This window comes from Phyllostomus hastatus, unplaced genomic scaffold, assembly GCF_019186645.2.
Source record: "Phyllostomus hastatus isolate PE091 unplaced genomic scaffold, TTU_PhHast_1.1 phas_scaffold_345, whole genome shotgun sequence".
Classification (NCBI taxonomy): Eukaryota; Metazoa; Chordata; class Mammalia; order Chiroptera; family Phyllostomidae; genus Phyllostomus; species Phyllostomus hastatus.
Window position 1 is genome coordinate 13,889,723 of NW_025334024.1, and position 15,570 is coordinate 13,905,292.

The window sequence follows — 15,570 nt, forward strand, 5'->3', positions numbered from 1 at the left end:
TTGATACTGACTATAAAACCATAAGAACTACTGCCACTGAGTATGTTGTGTGTCGCTCTATACTCTAGCTTTAACCATTTTGTGTGATTTCTTGCAAACAGCAATCACAGAGTATACAATAAATACATCTTACTGATTTCAGATTGGAGCGCTTTTAAGCAATAGGGAGATGTCAACACAGGACAGGGGAAATGATTGTGAAAAGGAAATGCTTTCTTTAGAGCCCCACCTCAGCCAGGTTGCAGGAGTGTCTATAAGGGGTTTGAAATAACCCAAAGAAGGGCTTTTTTTTTTTTCAGTGCTGAATACTGTCCAAAATAAAGAGATAGAGATTGACAGTTCCTCCTCCAGCCCTGCACAGTGGCTGATTTCGGGAAGCTCTTTGGCAGCTACCTGAGGTCATAATGTGACCAGGTTTCTTTGGGGTTTGTAAAAGAACACCAGGGAAAACTCAAGTGTGAAGCAACAGCTCGACTCTTACCAGGGATGTTTGTGGTTTTGTTACTGGAAAATGCCAGTACTTTAACAAGGCCAAAGTTGTGTAGACACAGGAATTTCAAAATCAAGAAGGGGTGGGGTAAGATATTACAGCATAAAAGCATCAGTAGGCTTACCCCACAGCACTGCTCTTCCAGAGGCAGGACAAACCAAAGATGCGGTGAGTCCACAGCTCTGCTCACAGTGCCTCCCTTCCTCCTGTTCTTTATCTCATCTTCTTTGCATAAATCTTTTATCTACATGACAGCCCAGGTATAGGAGAAGCCTACAGAACAGGTGCAAAAATATAACAAAAAAAAAAAAACAGGGCAAATGGGCTATGTTAAATCCTCTGCTTTTCTGCATTCATAAGAGATAATACTTTCAGATACTGCTGTCTTTGCCAGGAGAAGTGACTTACTCTAACCAATATCTTTTTTCCCTTGAGAGTATGAAGTTTTCACCTTTGTAGGAGATAACACCAGCTTCCATGGTAGGCTTCCTGGTATTTTAAATATATTTATTAGGTTTTTTTCTTTTTAGAAATGTATAATAAAAAAGACCAAAAGTGACATACTTGGGTGACATAATTAAGGCACTTAGAGTTTATAAAAAATAAAAAGATTTTTTAAAATGTGGAAGTAGCAAGACTAGAAACTTAACCAAGCAATCTCTGAATAGCTGACATCTGTCATTGTGACAATTGACTGGTAAGTGTGGCCTGTGCACTGAGGCCTGTATCCAATCAGGCTTTTAGGAAGCCAGTTATCTTCCAGGTAACCTTCTAGCATTTTGAGGTTTAATGCACCATTTCTCTTTTTAAAGATTTAAAAAAAATATTGCTTTTATAGAAAGAGAGGAGGGGAGGAGGGAGGAAGAGAAGAGGGTGGAGATTTTTTTGTTCCACTTATTTATGCATTCATTGGCTCATTCTTCTATGTGCCCTGACCAGGGATCGAACCCACAACCTTGACATATCAGGATGGCACTCTAACCAACTGAGCTGCCTGGCCAGGGCTAATATACTATTTCTTGAAGCAAATTATCATAAAACAAGAGAAACAACCACCTAGGTATTTTAAATGAAATATTTTAAAAACTTTTTCGTATGGAAAATTTTGAAAAGTAGACTAGCACAGTGAACCTCCACATTCCACTACGTTTCCCACATTTTATTTGCAATGTCCTTGTAGCCCAGTACTTTAGGGTTGCCTGAGGGAAGTTTCTCTTTGCTGGAGAGCTCATATATTATTACTAGTTTAATGATTCCTTAATGCTGCCAGAAATTGAGGCCCACACACCTGTGTACCTTCCTATTTTGGTGATTCCTCCCTGAAGCTCAAGTAGAATTCCCAGCAGCATAGAGCTTGCTGGGCCTGTGTGTACTGAGAAGCTGTTAAGTACATATTTGGTGGGTTGTAGCTCTTCCATGTGGTGATTCTCTTTTTTGGCTGCCTCTTGGGAGGTGTATGTGTTGTGAAGCAGGGAGCAAGCTTTGCATTCCTTCCTGTTTTCTCTTCACAGCACCTTGGGAGCTGTTGTCGCTCTCTTGCTCTGGGGTCAGCTTTTCGCAGTGGACACTGGCAATGAGGGTACAGGTAATGCAGGTAGGTCTTTGGGTTTGGGCAGGAGCTGTACATCCCAGCACTGTTGTGTCTGACCCTATTAGATCTGCACCCTCTCTTCAGGAAGACCCAGATCCCCTCTTCTCACCCTAATCTCTGTTCTTTCAATATGGTGAAGAGCATTGGGGAGCCAGTCAGAAATAAGAGAAGACTGCCCACTCCTTGGCTTCGGTCTGGGGTGGAGGGGGGTTGATGTGCACAGCAGCTTCCTCTTATCTGACTTTTTGTGGGTCTTTGGGAGCAATTTCTGAATATTAACTTCCTCTCCCTGTTTTTCTTCGCAGATGACAGCTGCCCAAAGGCCCCTGAGATTGCAAACGGCCACGTGGAGCACTTGGTTCGCTACCAGTGTAACACCTACTACAGACTGCGCACTGGAGATGGTAATACCTGCACAAGAGTCCTCGTGTCTTCCCCCTTCTGGCATTTCCATGATGGATGGAGCTAGGGGTGATTGGCTCGGAAATTCACATGTTATCCTTGGAGCCAGGAGATGTAGATTCTATTAAGGGTATTGTTACCAGTGCTGTGGCCTTTAGGGCAGGTTAACTTTGCTCAGCCTCCAATTTTGTCTTGTTAAGAGGAGGTGATGCCATGTAGCCTACCCATCTTAGAGTGAGAGCTGTATCTACAAAGGATGAGGCAAAAGAAAGATGGTGACAGTGATGACATTGATAGTCCTTACTTTAGTGAGTACTGTGTTCCTGGCATTGTTCTAGGTGGTTTACATTTATTTGGTCACTTAGTCCTCACAACATCCCTCTACATAGATACTGTTATTACTGTTTGCTGATAAGGAAACTGAGGCATAGAGGCAACTTGCTCAAGATCAGGTGGCCTGTAAGAGGTAGAGTGAGGATTTGAGCCCTGACTCCTACCCTGTATCACCTCACCATGACCACCATAAGCACAATTCTGTCCTGCTGGGCTTCACTGGTGCCTCCAGCACTTGGCTTCTAGTACAGTACCCCCCTCTTCCTCCTACTCCCCTGCCCCTTATCTTCCTTCACCTTCTCTAATTCTTCTCTTTAAATATCTTCTCCCCTCACACTAAGTCCTGATTCAATTTCTCTTTTGGCTCATTTCTTTCCTTTTGCTTCAGGAGTGTATGCCTTAAACAGTGAGAAGAAGTGGACAAATAAGGCCATTGGAGAGAAGCTTCCTGAATGTGAAGCAGGTGAGAAACCAAGGGCCCTGGGGAGCAGACCAAGGATAGGTGTTGAGGGTCCAGTGCTTGGGCAGGTATCTTGCATAGTGTCCTAGATGCACATCCCTGTCCTATGTGGCTTCTGCTGAGCATACAAAAGCCAAGACCAGGGACCAGGGAGAATCACAAATGGCCAGTGGAAAATTGAGCAGTTAGATGATTCCCCAAAAAACTTCACTAAGGATCTTGTTCATTTGGGCCTGCAGGGCATTGACTGAATCTACTGTGTACACTGCCCCCAGGGGATCAGGAGACCTTTTGTATACAGACAGCCTGCCCAGAGAGCCTAAGGTCAAGGGTAAAGCCAGCTGCAGAAAGAACAATCCATGGAAGTATGACAGAAGGCTGGAGGTGGATTAGAACTTCTATTTCTTGTTATCAGGAAGAGCTATTGCTCTCTCCTTTTCCCTTTTGGAACAAGAGGATTTTGCTTATCCTCTTCTGCTATTGGCGTGGAACTGCTAACATGCCTTGTATTAACTGCAGTGTCAATAAAACCTGAGTTCTGGCCCATGCTGTTATAGATCCCTCTTTATTCAGATAGAATGAGCTAGTATAGCTTCTTGCTGTTACAATGAATTCCAAAGAATTGTGGACAGGTCCTTGTTGTGATGAACTGTTTATAATATACATAAAGCTCATCAGTCAGGATTTCAAAATCTGTTTCTTTTGGAAAGCAGGAAATAGAACTCTTAGTGATATAAACAATTTACTGACTGTAAACATTGGAAAGGAGAGGTCAGATGGTAAGAGCAAAGTGTGTAAATATTCCTGGCTCTGAGGAAATGAATAATAACTTAGACAGCAATGATAGCCAAAGCTTTTATCCCTGCTCCTAAACTGGGAGATTCTCACGTTTCTGTTCATGATTTCCTTGCTCTCCTTGACAGTGTGTGGAAAGCCCAAGAACCCAGTGGATCAGGCCCAGCGGATCCTGGGTGGATCAGTGGATGCCAAAGGCAGCTTTCCCTGGCAGGCCAAGATGATTTCTCACCATAATCTTACCTCAGGGGCCACACTGATCAATGAACAATGGCTGTTGACCACAGCTAAAAATCTCTTCCTGGGTCATGCAGATGATGCAAAAGCAAAAGACATTGCCCCTACTTTAAGACTCTATCTGGGGAAAACTCAGCTTGTGGAGGTTGAGAAGGTGATTCTCCATCCTGATCACCTCCAGGTTGACATTGGGCTCATCAAACTCAAACAGAAGGTGCCCGTTGGTGAGAAAGTAATGCCCATTTGCCTTCCTTCAAAAGATTATGCACAAGTGGGACGTATAGGTTATGTGTCTGGCTGGGGGCGAAATTCCAACTTTAACTTTACTGAGCTACTGAAGTATGTTATGTTGCCTGTGGCTGAGCAGGATACCTGTGTAAAGCACTATGAAGGTAGCACACAGCCTGAAAAGAAGCAAAAAAAGAGCCCTGTAGGAGTGCAGCCCATTCTGAATGAGCACACCTTCTGTGCTGGCCTGTCCAAGTACCAGGAAGACACCTGCTATGGTGATGCTGGCAGCGCCTTTGTCGTCCACGATGAGAATGATGATACCTGGTATGCGGCTGGGATCCTGAGCTTTGATAAGAGCTGTGGAGTGGCTGAGTACGGTGTGTACGTGAAGGTGCCCTCCATCCTGGACTGGGTTCAGAAAACCATAGCCGACAACTAATGCAGGGCTGGGTGGAAGCCCTTGCCTGAAAGCAAGATTTCACTCTGGAAGGCAGAAAACTGGATGGGAGCGGAGGGGATAAAACCTGGTGTGAAACTGATGGGTTCCAGCCCTGCGTGGCTGAAATAAAGATCTTTCTTCTGACTCCTTTCTGTGCTTTTTTTTTTTTAAAGCCTTGGGCCTTTAAACAATTTTTATTTTATTTATACCTCCTATACCCTCTTCCACCCACCCTCTGCCTCCCCAGCCTTGGGCCTTTTTTATCTTCTCATTTATGGTACAGCAGCAGCCAAGCAGCACAGAGTCTATTGGGAGTGTGGCAGAAAACACCCACAGGCCAACTGTAAATCCCTAAGGATACAAACTGTCTCACTGTGAGAGTCACACTCATTGACTGTGTGCCTACTCAGGTGGGCCTCAGAAATGTCATCATTACCCTTGTTTTACAGACAAGGGAGCAGAGACTTAGGGTTAAGTGATTTGCTTAAGGTTACACACCTACTAAGTAGTGAAGCTTGAACCTTGAACCTAGGTTTGTCTGAATACAAACCCTGAGGTTTTCACTGCATACTTTAGCTTCTTCACAGTGAATTAGTAGAAAGGGTGCAGACCTGGTGAGGAAGATGCTAGATCAGAGTGGGATGAAAACAAATGTTTTGACACAGACATTTGTAGTCCAATGCATCAGCACCTCAGAAAACAAAGTAAGATGGTGTAAAGGCAGGCTCTCTGGGCTTGCTGGGTCCAAACCATAGCTTGGGCATAAATTTGCCAAGTGCTCTAAGTTCCCTGCCCATCAGTTCCCTGGTATTTTCCATGAGAGTCTTAAGCCAGATGATCGTTATCTATTTATTTTTAAAATCCTTACCTGAGGACATCTTTTTTTTTTTTTTTTTTACTGCTTTTAGAGACAGAAGAAGTGGGAGAGAGACGGGGAGAGAGAGAACATTGATGTGAGAAACATCAACTGGTTGTCTCTTGTAGGTTCCCTGACTGGGGATCGAATCCGCAACCTTTCCGTGTATGGGATGATGCTCCAACTGAGTCACAATGGCCAGGGCTAAGCCAGATGATCTTTAAAGCCTCTGCCAAAAATAACATTCTGGGACTCAGCAAAGGAGTTATGAAGAATTTGCCTGTTTTAATACCTTTGAAGAATTCTTGTTCTTCCAGGGTCCCCTGGCACAACCTGCCATCACATTGGCAAGTTACTGCTCCTCCCAAAACCTCACAGGGCTATTGGTACTGACTTCCTAGAATGAGACAGATACAAAGCAGGAGGGCCACGGGCCAGGCAGCATGTCATTTTTTTAGCAGCCACTGACCTTGTTGCCAACAGAAGCTCAGTCCCATGCAGGGCAGCATTGTCACCGTAGCCCAGTTCCCCTGCCAAGTGCTTCCTTTCCCAGCCTTTTCTGCAGGGAGAGGAAACATGCAACCTGGTTCTGACTAATGTGACATAGAAGGAAGGCTGCTAGGTACTTTTGTGTCCCTCACTGATGAAAGGAGAGGGCCATTCCAGGAATAAGACAAAACCCTTTCATCACCACCTCCATTTTCTCTTCCTCCTCTGCTTTCATGGTACTCATGATGCATGGAACTGCAGCAGCCATCCTAGGACCCTGAGGCCACCAGCACGGGCATGAAGAATGAATATGCTGAGGGTAAAAAGAACCTGGGTCTCTGATGATGCTACTGAACTACCTAGTTAACTAGGTCTGCCTCCCTCTAGACTTCTATTAAAAAATAAAACATCTTCATTGCCTGTTACCGTTAGTTGGATTTTTTGTTACAGCCTAACTCACATAGTACTTGATGTGTTGTAAGCGCTCACATACCAGCAAAATCTCAGAACATGCATGCATAAAACTCTTGTAACTTCTTTCCTCCCAAGGACTTAAGGGAATGTTTCTCCAAAGTCCTGATTTATGTTTTGTTCTTATCTTAGTTACATTCCATTCCACAAGTATTTATTGAGTGTGCACTTTATGCTCTGCCCCATTTTAGATACCTAAATACAAATCACCCCTGGATGGGAATAAAGGCTTTTTAGGAGATGTAATGCAAGAGCTTTAAGGAAAATAGGAGGTACTACTCTGGAAAATGGAAGGGGAAGGGCATTTCAGGAGAGAACCCCAGGAAGAGGGAGGCCCCAGGATTTAGAGATGGCAGGGAGTGTTGAAAGCCACAGCATGCAGCGTCCCAGGGGGTGGGCTGGAGGTGCTGCTGAGGAGGAAGGCTGAGAAGATAAGTGAACTGAGAAAATGCCTAAGGTTTTCCCATTATTTTTGTCCTGAGTGGTGACCAGAAGCTGCTTAATACAATCAGATAATTCTTCAAGAAAACTCAGGGCTTAGGGTACTGCCAGAAGAAAAAGGTATAACTGTATTGTAAGATGCTTTTAAAAATGTGTTTGCCTCAGCCATGATCAGTGTGGCTCCGTTGGCTGGGCACTGTCATGCAAAGTGAAAGGTTGCTGCTTCGGTCCTAGGTGGGGGCCTGTACAAGAGGCAATCTATCGAGGTTTCTCTTTTGCATTGACGCTTCTCTTCCCCTCTCTTAAACAAACAAACAAATAAACAAACAATGTGTTTGTATGATTTTTCAGTTTCAGACTATTATCTCTTTCAGATTCTAGAATATAGGACTAAGTAAGTGCTTCATGGGCCCACTAGCTCTGACCTGTTGAACATTATCAATGGATCCGGAGCATGCAAGTGAAGAAAACCTCACAGTGAAGGCCAGAATCTGGTAAGATGTTGACGACATCAGGAGGCATTTAACGCTATGAGAAAGAGAGGCCATATTTTGATATGACAAGAAGGTATATTGGTGATGGGTCAGAGTACCGAAGGCTTACAGCAGAAGACTTCAGTTAGCAAAAGAGCTTGCTGTCTGTCTGCAAGGGTTCTGGAACCTTTCTTCTGGGAGACCTTTAAGAGCAAGACCCTTATCTTTGTGAAATGGAACACTCAGATGGCTTGCTTGCATTGGCTCCTGTAAAGCGTACGTCACTTCCAAGTGGGAAAAGCAGCCCCTATTCTTTCTAACAATTCTCCTATTTCTTTCTATTCATGAGCTTTTGAAGTAGTTTTCTGTCATAGTAAGAGGTGGACTTCTGACTTCTGGGAGAGCTCTGTTCCTATTTACTAAGGGTAATTAATTCTTTTTTTAAGCTTAAATTGGATGCTGGATGGTAGAGGTTCAAGTCTCACTTCTTGGGCAATTTAATAGCACAAAAGCCAGTAACTTTACAAACCAGGACACTGTTTTTGAAGTCTGAGCCAGAAGGCATGAAATAAAGCGAACTTGCCTACTTTCAATAGAGAATTATTCATTCTAAGAGAAACTGGGATAATTAGGACTGCAAGAAGAGAACACGAGGGATATAAATATGTGAGTGGAGGGATGGGCAAGGGTGAGGTGAGGAAGAGGGGGATGTGTGTGTGTACATATAGGGTAGAAAGTATTTTTGCTCTTTACATTTTACTTGTGTATCAAATAAACATAGTTAAATCAAATTGTACTAGCCAGTGTTTAGAAGAATTCTGTATTATATTAAGGGACAAACAAAAGCACAATATAGAGAAAAGTCAAACAAGTCACGTGGGGAAGTTGATCCCGGTTGACCTGAGTGCTCCGAGGTTTGTGGGGAGAAAACACAGGCTTCCCAGATCATCTCAGTCCCGGCGGGGTCTTCTACTCGGGGCCAGTGTTTTCTATACAAGTCATTTCTCTCCTCCCCTGGGACACTGAGCTTGTGTCTGAAGGACTCCAGAAAAACAGCACAGCTGCATTCAGATACTGCTTCTTGAGATGTGCCTCTTTCTTCAGCTTTGACAGTAGTTAATGTGCTAAATGTCTTGATAGAGAAGGTCATATTTGGGAATATTCTTGGGATCAATAGGACTTTGGACAATAAGTTTTCCTCTCATTGCTCCTCGATAAATTACTTCAATCAAATCTATGAAGTCTTGTTTGGTTTTGAAACTTCCCACAAACTTAGTGTGATCTGGAGACCTAGATAGCATAGAAGAGAAACAACCTTGCTCAGAACTTTTAATAATTACTTGCTGAAGACCTTCAGGATAAACAACATGAACAGTAGCTCTTTTACTTTCTTCTTGTCAGGGAGACTTCGGACATAAGGCCCAACATTGATTTTTCCATTTGTGATTACAGGGTGCATTTGATACACGACTAAAACCAGTGCTGTGGGCCACTGGGATAGTATGTAAGCCCTGTCATAGATATAAAAAGCTTCTGCTCAAAATGTATTTTAATCGCTTCTCAACTGATTGTCAAGCAGAATTCCCTGAGTACCTGTATGGGCGTAGTTTGTTATGTTGTTGTTGTGTTTGACTCGGCACTGGGCAAAGCCCTAGACATGGTCTGCAAATTCCAGTCACTTCCATTTTGAGTAATGGGCATCAATTTTTTTCTTTTCTTTTGTTTTTTCTTTCTTTTTTATTATTTTGAACATCAAGCATACTCAGTGCAGAAATTTTGTAGACATCCTCCCCACCCAAATCACATTTTGGTATGTATATCCCTCCAATCATATGTATATATGTATATATGTGTGTCTCTATGTGTGTTTTTTCACAATAATTGGAATTATACATACTATTTTGCAGTGTGCTTTTTTCAACTAACACACATTTCTTTCAAAGTTGTTAATCATGCATCTACAACATCAGAGTAAACTGGTACTTAGTATCCCTTTGTGGACATCTAAGTTTTAAGTATTTTGCTTCCTAAACAATGACGAGGTAAGTATCCATGGAGCCGATTTTGTTCACTTTCAGGATTACTTTCCTTCAAATAAATTCCTGAAAATGCAATTGCTGTGTTAAAAATTTTATACACTTTCAAAGTGTAAAATTTTGGTATGTTACATCATAAATCGCCCTCTGAAAAGATTGCATAAAATACTTACATCAGCCATATTATAGGAGAATAAATACTTTTAGAACACTTAAATCACATAATATTTTTTGCACTTTCAAACTGGTAATGACAAAGCAGGTACACAGATCTAGACAAGAGGATATCTCAACTACACAAGAGATAATGGGATTTATGGATTTATTCAAAATAAATATTAAATACTGGGATGCTGATTGGATGCAGTGGAAGGCATTAAGGTAGATTTCATGTTATGTATTCTTGACAGGCTTTGTTGAAGAATAAGTTCAACAAAAGAATAACTTCTTTCCTGGCAGAAGGCAGGGAAGTTGGCAAGGCAGAAGCATGTCTTACTTGGTGAAAGGAGCCCTTCTTTTATAAATGCAACCCACTAGTCCCAAAAGTTAAAGAACAATGACATATTTTGTTTCAAATGAAATTCCTGGGAAACTTTTAAGAAAATTGTTCTATATTTTCTAGACTGAAGGATGGCCAGTGCTTCACAGCCTGTACTATTCTTTCATACTTAAGTAGTAAATTAAAATTTGCCAGTCATACCAGAACACTCTTTTTGCACCAAGTTTCACATAAAAAAAATAGAGAGTACACCAGTTGAGGAAATGGTACCCATGAAAGACTCACTGAGCAACCACTGCACACAAACAGGTAAGTTACCAAAACTGCTAAAAAGGAAACTTCCAGATAGCTCATGATAGCTCATGTCAACCTAACTTACCCATAATCCACTTTCATATGTTGCCCATTGAAGAAAAACACAGTAGATGGAATATAACTGATGTCAAAGTAGTGTGTATAAACTGGAGTTTGGTCCACATCCACTAGATAAATAGCAGCCATTTTACTCAAGTCAGAGGAGGTCTTAGAAAGCTGCAAATGAGGACAGAAATGTAGGTTACAATATGAAAGGTAGCTAATGCTTCCTCTGTGGAATGTTTTAATAGAATATTCTGTTTGGTAAAGAAAAAAAAACAAACTCCTAGGCCAAGTATCCAGCCTGTTTTAGTTCCACATTAGAGATACAGTGTAACCTTATCATTCAGTCTGCATCATTGTTGGTAGGGTTATGAGAGGGCCCTGGATAAACTGTGTTAATATATTCCTTCATTTATTGCTCTATTTTTGATTATAAAGTTATTTTTATAAACTTTTTATGGACTTATAAAATCCATGTTCAGTTAAAGCGAAAACAAAACAACTTATCAATTATGTACTACAGGTATCAATATTCCCCCGAACCTTTTCCCTTCCAATCCCCACATAAATGATAGTTATACAAACAAACAAATAAAACAAACAAAAAAAACACAAACCAGCAAATACTTACATGGCACTTAGTATGTGCTAACTGTCCTAAGTACTTTCCACTTTTAACTCACTTAGTCCTTACAACATTCCTATGGGGTATGCACTATCATAGCCTCCATTTTTGATAGATGAGGAAACCAAGATATAGGGAGGTAAATTGCCCCTGGTCACACTGCTCGTAGGCAGTCAGGTTTGGATTTGAACTCAGGCAGCTTGGCTTCAGAGTCTGTACTTGACCTGTAGTGGTAGTGTTTCCTCTCTACAACTGAAGGTATAATCCTCTGGCTCTTTTCCCCACAGGGTAACACATCACACACTCATACTGAATTACAGCAAAGAGGATTCTTATACTCCATCTACCTAGTGATGTCAGCAATAGAAACAGTGGAAAAGATCTTAGTCTTGGGGTAAATCTCTTTCCATAATAAACAGAGATAAGGATAAACCTAATCTGTCCCGTGTTGCCCTCCTTATTTATCAGTGTGAAGATGGGCGATAAATTCAGAAATTATCATCAGGCACACACTGCAGCAGCATAGTAGTAAAGCATATTTGCAGCCAGAGAAAACAAAGTTCAAATCCCAGCTTTGCAATTTAGTGGCCTGTGCCTATGGGAAGTCATCTGACCTCTCTGGCATTGATTTCTCTCCTTGGACACAGTACTAGTGATGAACTCAGTGCTGTGAGCACTGAATAAAATAATGTTCATAGACATTCGTTCATAATGTTTCTGGTCTTTCATTGCCTTGTTGGCAAAGTGGAGCTTTGGAAGCTGCTAGCGGGAAGTACATCCAGGACAGATTCAGCACAATTACAGATTTAGGGGTTCAGCTCTAGGAGAAAGTGTACTAACAATGGAACAGCTGTATCCCAGACTCTGCCTGCGCTCTTGCATGCATTTTGCAGATGGTGAAGTGAGAATGTATAGATTTTTGATAAAAACCATTTATTTAAAAAATTCACTTACAATATCATCCAGTTGCAGACAGACAGGATCCTCGTCTCTCCCAAACCTGAGAACCAACACCTTCTCTGCAGTGCTCTTTATTGCCTGGTCGACTTCTTTTTTGCTGGTCAGTTTGGGCAATAGGAAGCTCATCTTGAAATAATCCAAATAGTAATCCCCCACTGTCAGTCCTGAAATAAAGTTGCAATGTTTACAGGCAGATTAGGGGCCTGAGTCTTCAATTAAAAATGAATTTAACTTTTGGGGTAGGTAATATACATGTTTTTTCCCCAGCAAGAAAGTTTCATACAACACTATCGAAATAGTAAAAGGAACACACTCAATGCACAGTCTTGTGGCAAGTTAAGTCCCCCAGTTAAAAAGGGAATATAGAAAGGTTTACTGTGAAAAATCTCCCTCCCTCTGTCTCCCCTCAGTTGACTTAGTCCCTATTGCCCCATTTCTCCCTACATACCAGGTAACTTTCTTTATTTTCTCATGTATCTTCCAGAATTTTATGATGTATTCACTAGAAAATACAAATATGTATTCCTGTTTTCTCCCTCTTTTACTCCCCAAATGTCTTTTATTACCAGTGTTCCAGCAGAAAAAAGATGACATCCTCAAATTTGGTAATTGGGGGACTTCCATTAAGACCGGGTACATGAAAAGAGTCGATTATAGTGCTATACTCTGGGGTGAGTAACAGCAGGGCGCTGTTCCCACCTCTATACCTGAGAAGTCATGGGAGGGAGTAGCAACCAGAACTGTGTGGCAGAAATGGCTGAGTGGAGAAGGCTGCTGTATAGGATATCAGACTAGTTAGGGGATTCAGCCACTCCTCTCCCTCCCTCTGATCTCCTGCTAATGCTCCCACTGGTTGACTCCAACTGGAACCAGAGGGTAAGGGAGCTGCCAAGGTTGGTAAGCCTCCTGGTCCCAGAGCAGGCTAGAGGAGGAGGAAGAATGGATCTAGAGGGGCAAATGGCAGGTGTCCAGAACATGTACAATGTCTTTACTCACTCTTGTTCATTTTACACTTTTTTACCTAACATATGAAGATCTTCCCATATCTCTATATAGGAAATTTACATATCTTTGTCATGGCAGCATACTGTCTCATACATGTACCCTACTTTTTAAACAGTCCTTTATTGATGGACATTTATATTATCATGAGTTCTGTCTTAAAAATTCTTGGTGCATATCTTATGAGGTGCACCTCATCATATGGCAAATAAATCCATTAAATGTGTAAAAGCCACACACAAAAAATGATAAAATACTGAGATAAAAGGGGCCTAATCCAATCTCATTTTACATATTAGTTTGCTTATAGTTACACTTCTAGCTACAACAACGACTAGAATCCAGGCCACTGACTTTCTAGTCTAGTGTTCCTTCTACTACATACAGTAAGTTCCTGTTTGTGTAATGAAGAAACTCTTTGATCAGCTCTGGCTGGTGTGGCTCAGTTGGCTGGAGCATCACCGCATAACTAAAAGGCTGTGGGTTCGATTCCACGTAAGGGCACATGCCTGGGTTGTGGGTTTGATGCCTGGTCTGGGTGTGTGGGATTCTTGGTTCAGGCATGTACGGAGGCAGCCAATTGATGCTTCTCTCTCACAACCAATTGGTGTTTTCTCTCTAAAAAGCACTGAAAAAATGCCCTTGGGTGAGGATAAAAAGAAAGTCTTTGATCAAAGAGCTTTATTTTTGCATCCATCCATGAGAAACCCACTGAGATACTTGATATTTTAAATTCAGTTCCAAAGTTGGCTAATGCTATGAAAAGGGAAGATTTCTTTCTGTGCTTTTTTTTGGTGAAAGACAAATCTAAAGATATAAGTTAATAAAAATTCATACAGGAAATGAAATTGTTCCAGTAATAGGGCATACTTTTGGCTAGAAGGGGCTTCATCAAATGGGAGTGGCAGAACAAACTACTGATGAAAGGGAAAGTCAAGGAGAAGATGGATCTGTACCACCACTAGAATTCAAACAGCAACTCCTGTATGTTACTGATAATGAGGAGGGAGGGAGTGAGAGGAGGGCAAAGCTGTCAAAAGAGTGGCGGGAGAGTGGCACTGGATAAATGGCAGGAGTGGAACACTGCGACCACACCTAAGAAAATGTCCACAGCAAAGGAAAATGAGAAGGCACAAGATAGGTACAAATGGACAATAGTAAGCAAAGAAAAGCAAATTAAAAATATATTTAAATAAACTATTAAACTAGCAAAGATTAAACGATAACAGAGAATGTGAATGAAAGACAGGCATTCATAGTCCCTGCTGGAATTTAGAGGGAAACTTCTCTTGAAAGAAAGCTGAAATACCCTGACCAACGATTTCAGTTCTGAGAATTAGTTTTTAGAAAATAGACACGTGCACAAACATTTATATACAAAGGATATTCACCCCATTTATAATGGTAAAAAACTGGAATTAACTTAAATGGCAATTTAATAGGGGATTGGTGAAATAAAAGACAGTACAGTCCTGCAATGTACTATTATACTGTCACTAAATGCTGTTAGAAGTGAATTTATCAGGAGAACTTTTCAGACACAAGTTCTCACGATAAAGAAAAAAATTATACAGCAGTGTGATACCACATTATCGTCTAGGTACAAAACCTAACTGTAATATAAATGTACGTATTTACAAACAAAAATAACTGGGAAGGAGTATCCCCAAACACCATCAATGGCTAACTGCATGTGAACAGGCAGGTGCATTTTATTTGCAGTGGACTGCGGGTCTCTATCTTTCCAAAGTACTCGATATAGTTGACCCTTGAACATCGCAGGAGTCAGGGCGCCTAAGGCTCCCGCAGTTCAAAATTCACGGAGAATTTAAGTCGGCCGCGGCATACCCGGATTCCCAAACCGTGAATGGAAAATACAGTTCGCGCTTGAAAAACACGGGTTCGAACCGCGCGGTTCGAAACCTCATTGTTCAAGGGTCACTGATAAATTTTTAATAATGTCTGTGTCAGGGAAGACCATACTTACTTAATTTGTACAAGTTGCCTCCCTCTTCAATTTAAGACTGTCGACAACTGCGGTCTCTTTCCCAGTCAGAACACTAGAAGTTACTTTCTTCCGCCGGAAACGCCACAAGGACTCCACTCCGAAGCAACCCAGGGTCTGTTGCCTAGCAACCCCCGGCGGCACACTTAAAGAAAGGAAAAGGAAGACGAAAACACACAGGGATAGTAGATGACGCAGTTCTACACCCTAATAGTCTAGTTATTCCAGTCACGGTCTACTTCCCCCGGCTCCGACCGGAAGCCTTAGAGCCACTTCCGCCCTTAGTAAACATGACAGACCTCTTTCCTTTTCCCTCCCACCTTCTCAAACTAAAGGCGGGGCCTCGCCTCTTAGGCCGTGATTGGTCGCAACGAAACT

At 41.8% G+C, this 15,570-nt stretch overlaps 2 protein-coding genes across 2 annotated transcripts; one reads left to right on the top strand and one right to left on the bottom strand.

Annotated features, from left to right (window-relative positions):
- Positions 1-581: 581 nt before the first annotated feature.
- LOC123806148 (haptoglobin-like) lies at positions 582-5,122 on the top strand. Its single transcript, XM_045819161.1, has 5 exons — positions 582-658; positions 2,002-2,084; positions 2,387-2,485; positions 3,205-3,279; positions 4,200-5,122. The coding sequence occupies exons 1-5, from the start codon at positions 654-656 to the stop codon at positions 4,976-4,978; spliced, it is 1,041 nt and encodes a 346-aa protein (XP_045675117.1). The 5' UTR covers positions 582-653; the 3' UTR covers positions 4,979-5,122.
- A 3,236-nt stretch (positions 5,123-8,358) lies between these two features.
- Positions 8,359-15,441, bottom strand: TXNL4B (thioredoxin like 4B). Its single transcript, XM_045818873.1, has 4 exons — positions 15,175-15,441; positions 12,180-12,349; positions 10,623-10,774; positions 8,359-8,998 (listed from the first exon to the last, which is right to left on the bottom strand). Exons 2-4 carry the CDS (start codon positions 12,309-12,311, stop codon positions 8,833-8,835), a joined length of 450 nt encoding a protein of 149 aa, XP_045674829.1. The 5' UTR covers positions 12,312-12,349; positions 15,175-15,441; the 3' UTR covers positions 8,359-8,832.
- Between the last annotated feature and the right edge of the window lie 129 nt (positions 15,442-15,570).